At 40.4% G+C, this 20,502-nt stretch overlaps 2 protein-coding genes and 1 non-coding gene across 3 annotated transcripts; 1 reads left to right on the forward strand and 2 right to left on the reverse strand.

Moving 5' to 3' along the window:
• Positions 1-283: 283 nt before the first annotated feature.
• Positions 284-19,751, forward strand: LOC117302701 (pre-mRNA 3' end processing protein WDR33-like). Its single transcript, XM_033786698.1, has 15 exons — positions 284-408; positions 2,138-2,393; positions 3,423-3,491; positions 4,435-4,539; positions 7,225-7,320; positions 8,071-8,225; positions 9,439-9,536; positions 11,320-11,598; positions 12,362-12,440; positions 13,594-13,704; positions 14,204-14,301; positions 15,811-15,903; positions 16,737-16,964; positions 17,987-19,150; positions 19,355-19,751. Exons 2-15 carry the CDS (start codon positions 2,157-2,159, stop codon positions 19,519-19,521), a joined length of 2,979 nt encoding a protein of 992 aa, XP_033642589.1. The 5' UTR covers positions 284-408; positions 2,138-2,156; the 3' UTR covers positions 19,522-19,751.
• Trnan-auu lies at positions 14,445-14,517 on the reverse strand. Its single transcript has one exon. It is a non-coding gene; the product is annotated as a tRNA-Asn (tRNA).
• LOC117302540 (vegetative cell wall protein gp1-like) lies at positions 19,528-20,106 on the reverse strand. The gene has a single exon (XM_033786514.1). It carries the CDS (start codon positions 20,104-20,106, stop codon positions 19,528-19,530), a length of 579 nt encoding a protein of 192 aa, XP_033642405.1.
• Positions 20,107-20,502: the final 396 nt, after the last annotated feature.

Raw genomic sequence — 20,502 nt, forward strand, 5'->3', positions numbered from 1 at the left:
ATCCTATGACCCATCTTGATGATCCTTACGTGGGGACGGACATCATTTCAAGAAAGCTGGCTTGTTGCTTTCACTTTGTATCTAAATTGGCTGTTTTCTAAAGCGCTATTTGCTAAAATTGGAATGGGGGATTACGACGAGCAATGCATTCTGGGAAAGAAAAGAAAATGGCGTGGCGAGATCGTACATTGCACCACTTGGGCGTGAGAACGAGGTTGTAAATAGTATGGTGCTCATCTTACAAATAAATACATGAATAATAGCTATAGAAAGCTAGGTTTGAGACTTATGATGGCGGCGTATTTTACCGTGGTGTAAAATTTCAGAACTTGGTAAATGTTTCCCCAATTGACCAGCTGTATTGTTCTTTTCACTCGAAGCATAAACTCGGTATAACAAGGCTTCATTGTAAGTATACAAGTTCAGATAATCTTTGTTGAATTTCTAAGAAAAAGTTGTAATTTTTGTACTATATTTATTATTTTAAAAGCTGTCGGCGTTTTTTTTACTTTTGTTTGTAATGCTAATGTCATGTGACGTCTTAATGATGGTAAACTGGCATTGAATTTGAATTGAATGAATTACCATTAATTTAATTATTGTCTATTGACTGTGGAAACAGTCACAAAAGTAAGCAGTAAGTGTCTCGGGTATTCAGCACCCTACTTCTACTAGAACTATTTCGGTTTCGTCCGGCTATCGTCTCCCGTAACGGGAGATGATAGCCGGACGAAACCGAAATAGTTCTAGGACTAGGAGTATCAATCAGCAACCCAGCCAGTGAGGGTCTGGTGGTACACTGCCGGGCCATCCTTAGGCTTATATATGTATGCACGAATTGCAAACTTGCCACAAAAAAAATTTGAAAGGGAAAAGTTTCTGTATGATCATAATGGGGGTCCTACTAAAAGCCGACAACTCGCCGACAACGCCGACAACAAGTCCAGAGCGCCGACAACTCGCCGCCAACAAGTTTTAATTACCTCGAAAATTGCCAATATACCATAGATGTTTTAGAACTATATGTGTTCTGTAATATAAACATAAATTTAATGGAAAAACTTCACGAAAAGTGTGAATTTTTAACCAGAAAAAAAACTGAACGTTCACGGAAAACGGTCGGACGCCATCTTGGCTTAAAATCGTGTTCGGACCAGTCCATTATGATGCGGGTGAGTCAGACTTAGCAATAGAGGGCGGGCGTCATGCACTGTGCACACTGCAGTGAAGGTCTTCACATGAAGCCCGCCCTCTGTTGTTGACAAGTGCTAAATCTACCCGTATCATAATGGTCTGGTCCAAACACGGTTTTTAAGCCAAGATGGCGTCCGACCGCTTTTCGTGCAAGTGAAGTTTTTTTCTGGTTAAAAATTCACACTTTTTGTGAAGTTTTTCCATTAACTTTATGTTTATATTACAGAACACATATAGTTCTAATACATATATGGTTTATTGGCCATTTTTGAGGTAATTAAAACTTGTTGGCGGCGAGTTGTCGGCGCTCTGGACTTGTTGTCGGCGTTGTCGGCGAGTTGTCGGCTTTTAGTAGGACCGTCATAATGGTGCTGGGCGCGATCGGTCAATCTGAGCGATCGGTCGATCGCCCTGCGCTATTGAACGATCAATTAAGATCAATTGGTTGCGCAGCAATCGGTCGATCGCGCAACAATTGTTCGATCGCGCAACAATCGGTCGATCGCGCAACAATCGGTCGATCGCGCAACAATCGGTCGATCGCGCAATGAACATCTTTGCGCGATTGATATCGCGCATTTTTTCCCGTTATTTTTTCCCGAAAGGCTTTGCGCGATCTATTGCGCGATCTACCGATCGTGCAGGAATGGGTTTGCGCGATCGACCGATAGTGCAGGAAAAGTTCTGCGCGATCAACCGATCGTGCAGGAAAAAATTTGCGCGATCTACCGATCGTGCAGGAATGGGTTTGCGGGATCGACCGATCGTGCAGAAATGGTTTCGTGCGTTCAACCGATCGAGCAGGTAAACCATTCCTGGGGGCGATTTCTCAAAGCAATAAAATTAGAAATGGTTTCTGAATCTGAAAAAAGGACCACTTTGTTCACACTATGACCGGTTTTGTACAGACAAATAATTTCTTGACAATTTTCCTACTTTACAGTGTTGCAGTTTGACTGAAGATGGAAGGAGGTGGGAGCACAGCTGTGGCCTCGCCACCAACTGGTCAAGGATTCTTCCATCGCCCAAGACTGCCCTACCGAGAGAAGAACCAGTTTTACAAGCACCACCACTATTACAATCGCATGCAAGGTGACCAAGGTCCAAACAATGCTACCAATTTTGATGGAAAACGTATGCGGAAGAGCATCACTAGAAAAACTGTTGACTACAACTCATCCGTCATCAAATTGCTTGAGGTGAATTTGCATTATTTAAAATGTGTACAACATGTATGTACCTTGAATTTCTTTGATAACTTTTGTTTTGATTATTTTTATGTGTGACAAGTTTCTTGGAAAATTGTGGTTTTCTAGAAAGGGACAATTATGAAAAACAAAATCCCGAACAGGATAACATGACAAATCACTGACCTTAACCAAAAATTAACATTTGAACCAAACCATTGGTCAGGTGAAACAAACATGATATTTGTTCATGTATACTGTTATTACGAACTTGCATATTACTGTTCATGTTTTTTGCTGGTTCTGAACTTCGCTGTGCGTGTTTCAATGTACTAAAATGCGGACTATACGAGCACAGTAGTAGCGAGAACACAGTTTTAGCCCATCACGGTCATTGTTTTCAATCATTTTGTAACGAGAATATTTAAAACAAAGGAAATACCTTTAACAGTCTGAAAGTTGTTACTTATTGGTTGTAAGACCATCGATAGAAGCGCTAAATTGACGCTATCGCTAGCAATACTAGCAAAACCGAAACTGAAGTCACGATTTAGCAAGCAGGATGTTAAGTTCAAACTCCGAACAATGGTGGGATTAGGAGAGAAGAGTCCATACTAAGTCACCATTCATCAATTCATGATCCAGTCAGTTTTACAAGTGCTTGATGTGCATATTCAGTTGGGAAAAAAAGCCGGGACTGAAAAGCTAAATATTTGCCGAAACGGGTGTTACAATGTATACTTGAATGCTTTCTGTACAGTACTTATCTGCATGATCAGGCTGCCTGGTTCTGGATGGGCTGGAGCCTTTTTATCTGTGTCTTGCTTTAAACAGAAGAGCACTTTACATGACAAGTCTGGAAGTAATGTATGCCTAGATGAGGAGTCCTCCTTTTTAGTTTGGCGGTGTATAGCCGATTATTTATTATGGCAAAGGCCTTTGCCATGAACAGTAAATAGAAGAAAAGAAAAAAAAAATCAGGATATTTGTTTTTAGAATATTTTGTCATGTGTTTTTAATCCAGCCTACATGTCTTTTCAGTCTCGGATCTGGCAGAGGGATAGTAGAGACATCCGCTGGATACAGCCTGATCCAACTTATACGCATGAGGTAAGATCAAAACGCTTTCCCAAAGCAGGTTAATAAAGTTGTCTTGATGAAACCATTGGTCTTGAGTAAAGCCGGCATTTAAGTTGACCTTGCGTCAACCAAAAAAGTCGGCGACTGACTTTTCAGGATCACACTGCGCCTGAGCTAAGACCATCGGGAACTTTTCAGTCGGTGATTATTTACGACCTGAGCGTAACTGCGATGATTTTAAGACAATCTGAAACAGCCGCCGCTCGAAAAAATTAACAGTCGCAAGAGTAACCAATCGCAGGCGCACGATTTCTCAGTTGTTGTGACCTAAGCATATTTTGTCTGCGCGTTGCCGATGCAAGAAAATCATAGTCGACCTGAGGCCGGCTTAAAGGCAGTGTGTACACTATTGGTAATTATTCAAAATAATTATCAGCATTAAACCTTACTTGGTAACGAGTAATGGGGAGCTGTTGATGGTATAAAACATTGTGAGAAAGGGCTCCCTCGTAACGTCGCTCGGCCACGACTCTAAGTAGACCAAGCACTAGGAGACCATAAAACAACTTCCACAATCACTAAGGGCTACCTCAATCAAGCCTTTGACAGTTAAACGCTTACAAAAGCACTATCCGTTTGGTACTTTAGTAAGTGTTTCAACAAAAAGAAATAAAATGTGCCTTTTTTTCCATTTGTCACTATATTTTTGTAATAACAAACCCACAAACTGTAACAATAACTTGTCTGTGGTTTTCATATTGCTGACAAGTTTCCAGCTGTAGGCTTCAATATTTTGAAATCTTTGCTGGGTGGCACAATGTATTTTGCTTAGAGTGCTGTGCACAAATTGTGAGTCCTGGGCACCTGCCCAGCACCGCCCACTTACAACACTGATGATAAATGTCTTTGTCTTAACTGTTTTTAAGTAGATCTTGTGCTCAAATTTAAGTGTTTTTTTCATTTGAATCTACAGCTATCACTACCAGAGACTTATTTGAACAATCCAATAAATGCTGTTACAACGAGGTTTGTCAGGACATCAACCAACAAGATCCGATGCCCTATCTTCTGCTGTGCTGTAAGTTCATATCATTTAGTTTTAGGGTCTAGGTACTTTTTGTAGGACACAAAACAAAATTTCCACAGATTTACATTTACATAAAATAAAACTTGCTGAGTTGCTGTAGTTTTTGAGAAATTAGTAAAACAAGTCACACAAACAATGTTTGGCTCTGTGAGTATGTAAAACGAATTTTCGTAACATTGTTTTACTCATTTCTCAAAAACTACAGCACCTCAGCAACTTACTATTTCAACGTAAGCTTTCTACTATCATTATCTTCAAACTGTGTGAGTTTAATGAAAATCTGTGGTATTTATGTTTTGTGTTAAAAAGAACCCAAATCCTTTAAAGTCAGTGGACACTATTGGGAATTGTCAAAGACTAGCCTTCACAGTTGGTGTACATGTATCTCAACCAGTAACAAACCTGTGAAAATTTGAGCTCAATCGGTCATCAAAGTTGCGAGATAATAATGAAAGAAGAAAACACCCTTGTCACACGAAGTTGTGTGCGTTTAGATGGTTGATTTCGAGACCTCAAGTTCTAAACCTGAGGTCTGGAAATCAAATTCGTGGAAAATTACTTCTTTCTCCAAAACTATGGCACTTCAGAGGGAGCTGTTTCTCACAATGTTTTATACCACCAACCTCTCCCCATTACTTGTCACCAAGAAAGGTTTTATGCCCATAATTATTTTGAGTAATTACCAATAGTGTCCACTGCCTTTAATCCCTATAACACTTACTTGTAATTCATTTCAAAAATTGTTTATTAAAAAACATGTACATTTATATTTGTAGCCCACGGTATTTAATAGGACAAATAAAGGATAGAGGACACGGCTGTGTTGTTGTTCTTATTATCTCGATGTTTATTCTGTAAGTAGAAGACGAAGGAAAGGAAAGCTGTTTACGCGTCTTCTACAAGAATATGAATCACTTTTTAATTAATAAAGGCTAATGCATATTTAGGATATATTTAGATTTAATAAACAAATCAATTAAATTAAAAGGTAAAGGTATTGCTTAAGGCAGAAAACAAATAAAACAAGATGGCGCACGGTTCCCGCCAAAAGCTTGCTGGCGGCCGCCATCTTGAATTATGTGACTAAGTCGACGATAGAGACATCGTAAGTCCAAATAAACAAAATGGACAGACGTTAAAATTATCACGCTTGGGTTGTATATTTACTTAAACATTAATTACAACGAGAGTACGAGATTAAACTGAATTTGGTTGCTTTTCTTGCATATCTCAATATACAGGAAAACATCTCGCAAACAATAATTATCTACAAACTAACGATAAATCACAGTAATATGTACAAGGTAACTCTATTATACATTTGCTCTAGTCACATGTTATATAAATAAATGAAATAAAGTTATAAGCATAATATATGAAAATAGAAAATCTTTACCTGTAAGTAGAAGACGAAGGAAAGGAAAGCTGTTTACGCGTCTTCTACAAGAATATGAATGACGGCGAAGTATAGTGCGCCGCCAACGGTGCGAAAGCTGATTTGACTTTGGGGTGATTTGCATATTTGAATATTTTTAACCAATGCAGTAAAAACAAAAAATTAAAATCTTGTGTTAGCATCAAACAAAGGCTAAAATACACACACACACAAAGTCTACATCACTACATGTATACTCAGCCATAGAGTGAATACTGCGTCTTCACACAGACCCGCACAATAGCACAAAGTCTACATCACTACATGTATACTCAGCCATAGAGTGAATACTGCGTCTTCACACAGACCCGCACAATAGCACAAAGTCTACATCACTACATGTATACTCAGCCATAGAGTGAATACTGCGTCTTCACACAGACCCGCATAATATCTTCCTCTGCCCTATGACATACATGCCACGCTAGAGTCCCCTTTTTCTCTTAGCTGTATGACAGGTGACATCGTCAAGCTCAAGCTCCCATGTATGTTTTGTTGTTTGCTACCCGGTTGCTCTGGAGTTTCTTATGTTCAAAAAATAGATAAAATGAGTTGAGTTTGGTTATTCTTGGAAGAGTTTTTGAAGTGAAAAATGAGTAATTTTTGTAATTTGGGGAGGACCTGGTCTGCATATCTGTTTTGGTGTCATCAAGATTTTGAGATCAATTACAAGGATGACTTGGTCACCTTTGTGACATACTGTGAAAAGCACTCCCAACTTCCTGTAGTTCTCATGAGTTTGTTTACATATTGGGTGCGTTTGATTAGCATCCCTGGTTTGACCTCGGTCTGCTCCCGGTACATTCGAATAGCTTTGACGTCTTTCCAGGGGATCACCCTGGTCAGCCCCAAGTGCCCTGCTTGTGGAACGGGTTGCTTGGGGTTGGCCTGAGGTGCATGACGTCACCACGAGAGCAGTGAGTGATCGTTCAATTAGCTCTTGTCAGGGGCTCACCCGAATGAGCACCGCGGGGTTGACAAAGGGAAGCTAATCGAACGCATCTAGTCACTAGGTCGTTCGATTAGCTTCCCTGTGTGTATCCTCCGGCTTTGTGACCTAGCCAGTGATCGTTTGTCCTGGGGAACTCTGTATTAGTAGACACGGATAGGGTATTTATTCTGCTTTCACTCGCTAATACTGTTCCTGTTTATAGTAATATGCAAATGGTTAGAAAATTAAACATAGATGCCCAACACTGATTTATTTTTAAATATCTATTATAATGCTTTGTATCTTGAAGTGGACACCTGAGGGCCGGAGACTTGTAACAGGAGCGTCGAGTGGAGAGTTCACACTTTGGAATGGTCTAACATTTAACTTTGAAACAATCTTACAGGTAAGCCCATTTCTGTTTGTTTGTATTCCTGTTGTGGTCGAGCAGATAGGAGCATCGGACTCAAGTTTTGGTGGTTTAGTCATCGAGACGTGGGTTCGAATCCCGGCTGTGACACTTAACCATAAGCTTCTATCCACCCAGGGGTAAAATGGGTACCTGTGAGGGCAGAGATCGTTATGTGAATGATTAGCTTGGAGCGCGGTAACTCGCAGCTGTTATTTCCCAGGGTGCTGAGTTGGTTTGAGGAGTGAAATGTATGGCCCAGTGACCAGGGGTAATAAGGTCAGAAGCGCTTTGTACGCCCTTCGGGGTGTGATAAAGCGCTGTATAAAAATTGATTACTATAACTCCTGTAAATGTTTTTGTGTCACTGTTAATCACATTAAACTTCTTGATCTACGAATGCTAAGGGATAGAATTGTATAAAGCATACATGTAGATTAACCTTTTGAGAAGCATTGTTGAATGGTACATTCTGTAGTCTGCACTCATGTACATAGAATGAACATTGTTACTACACCAGTCCGAAGTGTGTTCAAATGTTCCTTAACCTTTATATTTTGTGTTTCCTTGTATATATATTTTTCAACTGTAGCCTACATGAACATGTAATTCTGGGTTAACTTAATGAATTGAGAGTTATGGCTTCCAAATTTTGTGTCACTTTGTTTACATATTTCATGTGTAGCTCACGTGAACATGTAATTCTTGGTTAATGAATTGCGCTCTATTATTGATTGAAATTGACAGGCTCATGATTACCCTGTCCGAGCTATGACATGGAGTCATAACGACCTCTGGCTTATGACTGCTGATCACCTTGGTTACGTCAAATACTGGCAGTCCAATATGAATAATGTCAAGATGTATCAGGCTCATAAAGACCAACCAATCCGTGGTGTAAGGTAAGATGTCATGGAAAATACATACATTGCTAGTTTAAAGGCACTGGACACATTTGGTAATTGTCATACACCAGTCTTCTCACTGGGTGTGTCTCAACATACGCACAAAATAACAAACTGCCTTTGAGGTTAATGTGTTTATGAATATTTAATAATAACTGACTTGGTAATGTTGTTTAAAGACACTGGACACTATTGGTAATTGTCAAAGACCAGTCTTCTCACTTGGTGTATCTCAACATGCATAAAATAACACACCTGTGAAAATTGAGCTCGATTGGTCGTCAGAGTTGCGAGATAACTATGAAAGAAAAAAACACACTTGTCACGCGAACTTGTGTGCTTTCAGATGCTTGATTTGAGACCCTCAAATTTTAAACTTGAGGTCTCGAAATCAAATTCGTGGAAAATTACTTCTTTCTCGAAAACTACATCACTGGAGAGGGAGCCGTTTCTAACAATGTTTTATACTATCAACAGCTCTCCATTGCTCGTTACCAAGTGAGTTTTTATGCTAACAATTATTTTGAGTAATTACAATTAGTTTCCAGTGCCTTTAAGGTTCGTGTATTTATTAATGTTTAATGATAACTGACTTGGTAATTTTGTTTAAGAACAACCTCCTGATTAACCTGCCAACGCTTTGGTTCAAATCCCAGTCGAGTAAGGTTTTCTTTGTTCAACCCGAATTCAATATAATATTTTATCTTCAAGTACGTGCTAATCCTCCAATCAGATTCGCAGAATGGAGTGGTGATAAAAACCTATATTGCACGGCTAATATCACTACCTGCGTGTTGTGTGTTCTATGGTCACGCGCCAAGTTTGCTTGAAGATAAATACCAAACGTTTTCAAATGCGCGCTTGTGGAAATACGGAAAATATAGCGCGTCTGCGTCCCATATAGAAGCGCTATATTTTTCCGTATTCCACTCGCGCTTGTGTGATAACTTATATAATCAACATGTATGCATAACATAAACATTGCCCAAGCCTGAGCTGTCTCTGTCAATTTCCTGTGACTCAAAATGATGAAAGTTATAACAATTTGTCTTTGAAAAACATTGTATCTGGTAGCGGTTTCAGTGCATTTAAATCTTGAAAAGACAGTCAAAGAGGAAATAAATTAATAAAGTAAGTTGTCCGCTTTAAATATATCACTGGAAGGCACCTCATTAATTTGTTATTTTGTTGCCTTATTACCATTTCACAGCTTCTCACCAACGGATACTAAGTTTACAACATGTGCTGATGATGGCACCGTACGTATTTTTGATTTTATGCGATGTCATGAGGAACGTGTACTCAGAGGTAAGTCAAACCCTCTTGTGTTGTTCACACAATTTAAAAGTTTTATTTCAGTAATTCAAGAGTTAATCAAATAAAGACATAAATGTGTCAACTATTCTGCCAAAAAATTCAACTGAAGAAAAAATGTATCTGCTAACAGTACAATGCAGTTGTTAATCCTAACCGTAACCACAAGTTTCAACATAACAGATTTACACAGATGTGTGTTAACACTGTATCGACCCCTTGTGCGCACGTCACACGCGGCGACTGGTGGTCAAAAGGTTTACGTGTAAATGCTGCGTTGCCTAAATTGCGCACTTCACTGAATAATGCACAGTTACATTGCCCACCAGTATGGCGCATCAAAGATTATGACGTCAGGTGAAATGGCTCAATACTCAATACTTTCCTGAGTCCTGTGAAAAATATCAGTATTGCAGTAGCTGTAGGAACTCCATTGTCATTTTACAATGGGAAACTTTAGACTATCTGCCAATCACCAAGAGAGGGCGCTCTTCACCGGGTAACGTCAACAACTTAAGAATAGGAGAAGCATAAGTGACGGTCACTGACAGCAAATACCTTGTGTTTTGCGGGTTTTTGATTTTGTATTTAGATTTAGCCAAACTGTATTTTGTTTTTCATAACACAATGCCAGCATAAACCAAACTGTTCTGGAACCGGACATACTGGACACGAGTTCCCCAAGGATAACAAGCGGTGTGCATGAGTTTTTGGGAGTGTTTCTTCTAGGGTAGTTAGCAAAAATTCCACAATGCTGACCTTCCAAAAATTGAGAAGAAATCTGAAGTTTAGTTGTATGACAATGTATCTGATTTAAATTTCAAGAGGCTGAGAGACTTCTAAATATTTGTTGAGTATTTTTGAGAAGAAATCTGAAGTTTAGTTGTATGACAATGTATCTGATTTAAATTTCAAGAGGCTGAGAGACTTCTAAATATTTGTTGAGTATTTTTGAGAAGAAATCTGAAGTTTAGTTGTATGACAATGTATCTGATTTAAATTTCAAGAGGCTGAGAGACTTCTAAATATTTGTTGAGTATTTTTGAATTTTTACCGTTTACCATTGTTTGCTATAGGAGTTGTGCACCCTTACCTGGTAGGTCTGCTGCCCTCTAGTGGCAGAGCTTACCCACCCTACATAGCCATGTCTGTTGTACATGTACACGTAGTCAAGTGCACATGATGAGAGTTTATTGCTGAAATGTTCTACATATTGTGGCTTTAAGTTAACGTTCTGATGCACTTCAAGTTGAAGGGACGCGTTGCCTTGGATCATGCAAACAGTTTATTATAAAATGCATATGAATAGAATTTTCTTTTTTTAAAGTAGAGTAAAATGATCCACACAAATATGGCTCGAATTTGCATGGTTTTCCTTTTACTTTGCGAACTAACACAGTCAGCCATTTTGTGGAGTACCAATTATGCCTTGAGATTACAGGTTTTCCATAAAACTTTTTACTCCACATAATGGTGTGCTGTGTTAGTTCGTATTAGGAAAACCATGTAATTTCGAGCGAATTTGTTTGGATCATTATATTCTACTTTTAAAACGTCTTTCTAACCATACACATTTTATAACAAACCATTTCAAATGCTTTTCTTAGACCAACTTGCCTGCCCAAGGCAATGTGTCCCTTAGATCTTTGATATAAATCAACATTTAGCTGTTCAAAACAAGTATTGTTTCTTGTCCAGATAATTGTCATTTACTTTTCAGTCAGACACAGAGTAAGTTTGTTTTGTTTCACTTATTGTTCATTTTTATCTTTGACAGGTCATGGTGCAGAAGTCAAATGTATTGACTGGCATCCACAGAAGGGACTGATTGTATCTGGTAGCAAAGACAGCCAGCAACCAGTCAAGCTGTGGGATCCACGCTCTAACAACCCTTTGGCCACCTTACATGCCCACAAAAGCACTGTTATGGCAGTCAAGTTCAACCAGAATGGAAGTTGGCTTCTGACTGCATCTAGGGATCATGTCTGCAAACTATTTGATATCAGAACAATGAAAGAGCTGTACACATTCAGGGGTCATAAGAAAGAGGCCACAGGTTTGTTACTAATTTTATTCAACAAGGACATTTTAATCTAGATTCGATGACTCTGACTGTCGGAGTCTTGCCATGTGTTACAAACTAACATATTGGGCATGGTTGGCTTGTAGCGCTAACCCCTCAACAAGGTGAGTCTGGTTCAATACCCGGCCAGGGCCATACGTGAGTTGAATTGTGCATTGGCTCTCTGCTGTTCCACGGGGGTTTTCCAGACCATCCAGTTTTCCTCAAAATCATTCACTTTTGATCTCTGGCTGTGCTCCATGGTCATAATGGGTTGATTTGGCTGGCAGCCAAAGGCGCTCTTGCATGCCTGCTTCTCAAACACGTTGTAGCTGTGTCCTTCGCATTTCAGCTCTAAGCTGCGAGTACGGATAATTAGCCTCCCAAATTATCTTTATAACTACATGGAAGTGAGAAATACATGTGTATTTGGATGGGATGAAAATGCGTGGTGGATTAAACCAAAATTCACTGTCTATGAGGTAACTTTGATTATTTGTGTGACCTACAATCTCCCGATCAATTGACAAAGATCCACTAGGGTGTTCATGGTGTTTTAAGCCAAATAAAATTAATTGTGTGTTTACTGAATCACATCCTACACCAAGTTTTTTTTTTTTTGGGGGGGGAAGTGGTGTTCCATATTTACCCTCAACACAACTTTAACTTTGTTTGTCTTTATAATGTTTTGGTTATGAATTATGTTGACTACTGGTTACCTTTGGTTTATAATTTTGTTTTCTTCTTTTTCTCCCAGCAATTGCTTGGCACCCAATCCACGAAAGCATGTTTGCTAGTGGGGGTTCAGACGGTTCCCTTCTTTTCTGGCAAGTTGGGTAAGTAGTGACTGTGTAACTTCACTTGAACCATAAACTACTGTCAATACAAGCTTTGATTAATAATAATAATAAAAGGTATTTATAATGCGCTTTCCAAAACTTTAGTTAACCATGGTGTGAACTCAAATTTGCTAAAAACAAATATGTCCTGTGAGTGAGCACGGGTTGTTGTTGCATGTAATGGGGGATTGGTCGAGTTAACTGGACCCAAGCCCTGGTGTTTTCAGTAGCAGAGTGTGGGTTTGATTCCCCGTCATGACACTTGTGCCTTGAGCAAGACACTTAACCATAAATGCTTCCTAAAAAGTTGGGAAGGTAGTACATTCTGCTCTACCAGCCAGGCTCCCTATTGGATGATACCCATGCCTTGATCCTTATGGACTGTGAAGGAGGTAACCTGTTTCAGCCCCAGGAGTAGGTGGCAGTATGCTCTTGGTGACAGTTAATTTGGGTCAACAGTCAGTGTAGCCCTCACCATGAAGTTGCCCTCCATAATTGTGATGTTAAATAGGTGATATCTCATCAAATAAAACACCAGTGACACTATTGCGAAATGGCAGACAGCGAAGGAAGTGTTCAATTAAGTACCAGAGGTTGAGCCAGTATGTCACTGTGCATGTTTCTTGCCAGTCAGTGGTCAATCAAAAGTTGACTAAATGTGTGCACCTGGACTTGCTCTTTGTGGAATGAAGTTGCAAAAAGATTGCATAGAAGGTCTTCCTATTTTTAAAACAAAGTATATTTAAATGGTTTGTATGTTTTGAAACATTCCATGTGCTTGCATCATTTTCATAGCTGTGTTGGGTACCTCTCCTGAAATCCATAGCAGCCATGAAGTAATATTAGTGGTGCTGTAATCTCCAAAAGCATATTAGCTTGAACATCTGACGTCACACTTCGAAGTTCATGAATGATGCCGAAGACCGGCCTCCAGCTGGCGTGTACATGCACCTTTGACCTCATTCATTTCACATGGTTGACGTGATAGGAGTGTACTGTGTGGGAATCTATGGAAAGCTCATGTCACTGCACGTTTATCCACTGATACCATTGTATCCAATGAGATCACTGGATCTGAGTAGCAGGTGTACAGGTGAAGACAGGGGCCCAATTTATAGACTAATATGACCTTTGACTTGATTGATTACAGGAATGAGAAGGAGGTTGCTAGTGTTGAGACAGCTCATGATAGTATTGTATGGAGTCTTGCTTGGCATCCTTTGGGTCACATCCTAGCCTCTGCTTCTAATGATCATACTACGTAAGTAACACGCTTACAAATCAACATTGTTGAATATTCATTTTGTATTTTTACCCATACACCGATGTGTGTTAGCACTGCATACTCGGTACTTTCCCGAGCCCTGTGAAAAAAATATGACAGGCATATTACTCGGGTGGGATTTGAACCCTAGAACATTGCAATTCTAGAGCAGTGTCTTACCAACTAGACTACCATGTACTTGCTTTATTTATTTTGCTAGTTGCCAAATGCTTTACATTACAATCGTTCTGCTATCAACTTATTGCTGGTCTCAAAAGTTTACGGAAAGTTTCAATTTAGTAACAAGCTGTTAACCAAGAGCTACTCGGTGAAAACATCTAAAGATTTACAATCGATTTTACAAACAGTGATATTCAAAGTTTTGTTTACTTTTGACGATAGCTGACAAATGTTCAAACTGAAAAAGGTGCAAAACTGACTTGAAATTCCAAGATGCAAAATGTTTATGTTGTATTTTGTATAAATTTATGTTCAGCAAATTCTGGACTAGGAATCGGCCTGGTGATCGCATGAGGGATCGATATAACTTGAACATGCTACCAATTGGTACATCTGAGGAAATGTTGGAGTTTGGTAAGTAACATTATTACACTTAGAGAACATATTTTAATTGCAGACTACTATCGAAACAAAATAAACATCAACAATATAAGACTAAAATGTAAACTGAGATCTGGGGACGGAGTTCATATGTTTTGGGAGGTTGAACAAAGAATTGATTAGAGTGGGATTCGAACCAACGACCTCCGGATTAATGTGCCGGCGCTCTACCAACTGAGCTATCTAGCCCTATGTTGGCAGTGTCCCTATTTTGTCAATATCTTTGTTTTGCAGGCATGCAACTCTTCAGCGTTTCCACGGAATTCCATGGTTTTTTGGGGGTTTTTTTTACGTGAAAAAAAAAAAACAAAAAACAAGGAGAAAAAAAAAAGATAAAAAAACTTCTTTTTTTTCGGATTTTTTTTTTAGCCTAATATATGCCTGGCATTAACAGTATACAACTACAATCATGTAAAATAAGCCTAGTACATGCTAAAAATGCACCTAAGAGCATAATAAACCTCAACATTTTCTAGGGTACCATTGTGGGTATCATTCGGCTGCCTCGCTCCGCACTAGCGTTGTGCCTTTGAAAATTGTCCTCTTTTTTTTTTCAACGGGCAGTTGCCTGCCTGGTTTTGGGGTGCCAGTCATGTTGTGATATGGGACTACTTTATCCTGCCCATGTATATTGTACACCACTGTGTTAGCTTACCTTCTATTAAGTGGTATGAAAGAATAAAGACCGTTGGTCAGGAGCTAGGAAATCAACCATCATAATTGCTTAATTACTTCCTAGACACATATCACTTCAAGTCAGAAGCCATACAACCGTTAACCGCCGTGTAACCGTTGACTGCCATGGAATTCAAATGTAGAACATAATCTCAAACTTAGAATGGTTGTAATTTCCACTGCTTAGTTACGATATGAATTTTATGTGGATGAAATCGTTCCCTGCATTAAAAGTCCTCCATCTGACGTGTTCCTTGACGTGTTCTACATTTGAATTTCATGGCAGTCAAAGGCTAAAGGAACACATCTTCGAAAAGCGTTTGAAACCGTTTGTTATAAAATGCATATGGTTAGATAGTTTAAAAGTAGAATATAACGATCCACACAAATATGCCTCGAAATTGCATGGTTTTCCTTATAGGTCATGAACGAACAAGGCGGGCCTTTTTGTGGAGTCCAGTTTTTGACACCATAAAATGGTCGACCATGTTAGTTCACAACTTATAAAGAAAACCATGCAATTTCGAGGCATGTTTGTGTGGAGCATTATATTTTACTTTTAAAACATCTTTCTAACCATATGCTTTTTATGACAAATGGTTTCAAACGCTTTTCATGAACCAACTTACCGATCCAATGCAATGTGTCCCTTTAATGACATCATAGCAACATTAGCTATTTTAATTGACTGTGGCAAGGTTTACTTGCTGCAATCAAGCCTTGACTTATAACACAAAGACACAGTTATTAGAATTCACCAATGGCACACTTCTTGAACTGTCATTAATTAAGTCCCTTTTGTTGCAGATGATGATACCTCGGCTTTGTCCGTCATCCCTGGAATGGGCCTGGAACATGGACTACCGGATCACCTTAAAAAAACAGATGAAAAACAACTTGGTAAAACTTTATTCCTTCAAAGAATTTTATGCCCACCAGGCAAAGGTTTTGCCCCTTCGACAGATGTCATTGTCAATACGGCTAAAACTAAAGAAACGTTTGTTAACAGACGACAGCCATTTCTGTTATTGTACATTTAGCATTCAGCTTCAAAAACTCATCTTTATATAAAACAGAACAATAGTCTACAGTGATGTGATTCCTCCGCTCAAACTGGAATTCTGTTTGTTTGTTTGTTTGTTTATTTTTTTTCTCCCCCCCTCCCCCAATTTGTTTTTTCAAAGATCAAATTCTAAAAGAAATGAAGGTATAACCATATAATAATGCACCAGATCGCAGAGTAGGGCTTTTAAACACACTGGACACTATTTGTAATTGTCAAAGACAAGTCTTCTCACTTGGTGTATCTCAACATATGAATGAAATAACAAACTTGTGAAAATTTGAGCTAAATTGCTCGTCGAAGTTGCGAGATAATAATGGAAGAAAAACACCTTGTCACACAAAGTTGTTCGCTTTCAGATGCTTGATTTCGAGACCTAAAATTCTAAATCTGAGGTCTCAAAATCAAATTTGCGGAAAATTACTTCTTTCTCAAAAACTACATCACTTCAGAGGGAGCCGTTTCTCACAATGTTTTATACTATCAACAGCTCCCCATTACTCTTTACCAAGTAAGGTTTTATGCTAATAATTATTTTAAGTAATTACCAATAGTGTCCACTGCCTTTAAAACTGAATATAAGTATTAACAACTGGGATTCATTCTCTTTGCGCGCAGAGTTCATTTTGTTCAGCCCTGAGTTGATGATATTTCACTGTATCCATTCTAGATGAAAGTATGGGATTGGACACCTCTATTCCTGGCTTAGAATCTTCTGTGGAAGAGTTAGCCAAACTGAAGCCTCAGCCGCAACGCAAAGTCCCTTATGCCAAACCCATTCCAGCCGATTTTCAACGACAATGGGACATGACAAAGGCACCTGGTATAGCCCCACAACAAGCTGAAGCTCAAGATGTAAAGGATAGTGCTAAACAAGTCAAGGAGGAAGAAAAGGAAGGTAATGCCAAGTTGAGTTTGTGCAATTAAAGGATTTGGGTAGTTTTTTAATTAAAAAAACAGTGTCCATAGTTTGAAGATAATAATAGCAGAAAGCTTTCCTTAAAATATTACTTGCTGAGGGGCAGTAGTTTTTTGAGAAATGAGTAAAACAATGTCACCAAATAATTTTTGCTCAGTCTGTCAATGAGACGAAAATTATTTTGCATGTAAAAACGAATTCACCAGTTAAGATCGGGTTATGGTACGTTATGGTAAAATACCATGACTGGTTAATACGTTTTACATACTAAAACTGAGGCTAAAATAATAGTCGACATGTAGCTGAGAGATGACCACAACAATCTTAGATTTCTTCAACAACAGGCATGAAACAGTTGATCAAGATATGGTGCAAGAAAAACTTATTTCTGACTTGATACAGATATTTAACATTTTAGTTCAGAAATGTTTCCATTTATATAGATATGTTCATATTGAGTCTGATGCATTTTAAGATACTAGTATAGGTATCTAATTTAATTGTTCCTCTTTCTAGTCGGCACTCACCCATCATTGGCCCCTCTGCCATTCCCATTTCAAACCATGCACTCACCCATCATTGGCCCCTCTGCCATTCCCATTTCAAACCATGCACTCACCCATCATTGGCCCCTCTGCCATTCCCATTTCAAACCATGTACTCAGATGCCAGGCTTTTTACTACCCTGACTCCCATCAACGTTGTTGATTAAATTATTGGTTTTTGTATTAATCATTGATCCTCTATAAGGCTGTCCGCAGCTCACCAGTAGGGGACGTTTGGGACGCTTAGTAGCAGCAGATTTACCAGGTAAAATCCATTGTTCTCAGTTATGTGCGTACGCTTAGAACTACAGGAACAATGGAAACTTACCTGGTAAGTCTGCTGCCACCTAGCGTTCACAAGTCTCCCATTAGCTTCACTGTTCTAGTTTCATTGAAGTTAATTTTTGTCAGTTTGCATTTGGTTCACCTTTTGTTGTGTTGTTTATCTCACCACAGCTGAGAAGATGGCTGTGATGGTCAAAACATCAGGCCTGGCCGTAGCACAAGCTCATCAGGCGGTGGTCAATGCCATGAAGAATGCCTCAGAGAATGGCGGACAGCCACCAATCCCAGGTTTAATGTCAGATCTGCCGCCAGGACCCCCCCTCATGACAACCCATAAAGGTATGATAGTTGACACTCCACCAGGATTGAGACCTTCTGCTCCTTCCCAGGGTAAGCCAGCCATTCCTTCACTCATGGATATGAGGTTGAATGGTCCTCCACCGGGTGCTTCTCAGCCACCAGATATTGACATGATGAATATGCCAGCACCTGATTACAATCAAACTCCAGATAAACCTGTTCACGACTTTGTAAACGTATCCCCGCCCCCACCTCCACCAGAAATTTTTCCGGGGCAAGTATTTGGTGAAACCAGAGATGAAGATAAACGTGGTGACGTTGACCTTCGTCAAGGCTTCACAGATGTGGATATGAGACACAGATTTCATGAACCGCCGCCACCAAACAGATTTGAGGGAAGATTTGAGCACAAGGAAAGTCAACAGGGTATTTGGGAGAATAGGACTACACCACGCGATGGTCCCCATCAGGACTTGGATATGAGACAACATAGAATGGAGGAATCCAAAGATGCAGCATTTGAAGACAGACAAGATCAAGACACAGGTCCAAGAAGGGATGAATTGTTAGATGAAGATTTTCGTTTCAGTAGTGGAGGTACTCCAGGAGGACAGGCATGGCGACAACAGAACCAACAAGAAGGACATCAAAGAGATCCTTTTGGGGGATTTGACCAAAACCAAGAATCTGGCCCGTTTGGATCACGCGATAAAGATCTACGGGGTGGAGGCCGATTTGATCAAGAGTTTCATTCCAAAGGATTGCTACCACATCCAGGTGTTGAAGAGAATAACCAGCCACCAACAGTGATTGGTGACCATGATGAAAGGGGGTCTTTTGGTGGTGAGCATGACCCATCATGGGGACACCAACAAAATAGTAATGAATTGCCCCAAAATAAAAGAACTTGGAATGAAGGACCAGGGGATGATCTTGAACAAGAACAGTTTGGTCAATTTGGCCAACCAGATGCCTTTGGACCACGTGGACGTGGAAGGGGCAACATGTGGCGAGGTGGGCCAGGAGACAGAAGGGGTAGGGGATCAGATATGAGGGGTAGAGGGAGTGCAGGTATGAGGGGTAGAGGCGAGCCAGGAATGAGGGGTAGGGGAGAGCCAGGAATGAGGGGTAGGGGTGAGCCAGGAATGAGGGGTAGAGGCGAGCCAGGCATGAGGGGTAGAGGCGAGCCAGGAATGAGGGGTAGGGGCGAGCCAGTACTGAGGGGTAGGGGTGAGCCAGGAATGAGGGGTAGGGGGGAGCCAGGAATGAGGGGTAGAGGTGAGCCAGGAATGAGGGGTAGGGGTGAGCCAGGAATGAGGGGTAATCCCTCAGGATTCAGAGGGTCCTTCAGAGGTGGTAGAGGGGGTATGGGAAGGGGTGGAATGGGCAGAGGTAACAGCTGGTAATGTAGCTCAAGATTCTGATAATTGAAATAAGATGGTTACTGGCAGTACTACCTTTGCTGTTTGCCTGGAAGAAGGATGCAGGGCTTTATTTGCTGGAACTTTCTCCAAAGACATGTTTTCCATTTCCCATGCAACATTTATTCTTCCGGTAATAAACAGTCGTTTTGAAACACAATTGAGTGGTAGGGGTGAGCCAGAAATGAGGGGTAGAGGCAGGCCAGGCATGAGGGGTAGGGGCGAGCCAGGAATGAGGGGTAGGGGCGAGCCAGGAATGAGGGGTAGAGGTGAGCCAGGAATGAGGGGTAGGGGCGAGCCAGGAATGAGGGGTAGGGGCGAGCCAGGAATGAGGGGTAGGGGCGAGCCAGGAATGAGGGGTAGGGGCGAGCCAGGAATGAGGGGTAGGGGCGAGCCAGGAATGAGGGGTAGGGGCGAGCCAGGAATGAGGGGTAGGGGCGAGCCAGGAATGAGGGGTAGGGGCGAGCCAGGAATGAGGGGTAGAGGCGAGCCAGGAATGAGGGGTATGGGTGAGCCAGGAATGAGGGGTAGGGGCGAGCCATGAATGAGGGTTAATCCCTCAGGATTCATAGGGTCCTTCAGAGGTGGTAGAGGGGGTATGGGAAGGAGCGGAATGGGCAAAGGTAACAGCTGGTAATGTAGCTCAAGATTCTGATAATCTGAAAATAAAAGATGGTTACTGGCAGTACTACCTTGTGCTGTTTGCCTGAAAGAAGGATGCAGGGCTTTATGTGGCACTAGAACTTTCTCCAAAGACACGCTTTCCCTTTCCCATGCTTCATTTATGATAAATTATCCTTCTGGTAATAAACAGTCATCTTGAAACACAATTTTGCACATTAATTGCTTTATAGGCCCCTACTCCCGTAGAACTTTTGTTATGTCCTTCCAGGCACACAACAGTTTATGTCAAACCATTACTGTAGTACAAACATGTTCACTCACCCCAAACATCATTTAAAAAAA

The sequence above is a fragment of the Asterias rubens genome, chromosome 18, assembly GCF_902459465.1.
Source record: "Asterias rubens chromosome 18, eAstRub1.3, whole genome shotgun sequence".
Taxonomy (NCBI): Eukaryota; Metazoa; Echinodermata; class Asteroidea; order Forcipulatida; family Asteriidae; genus Asterias; species Asterias rubens.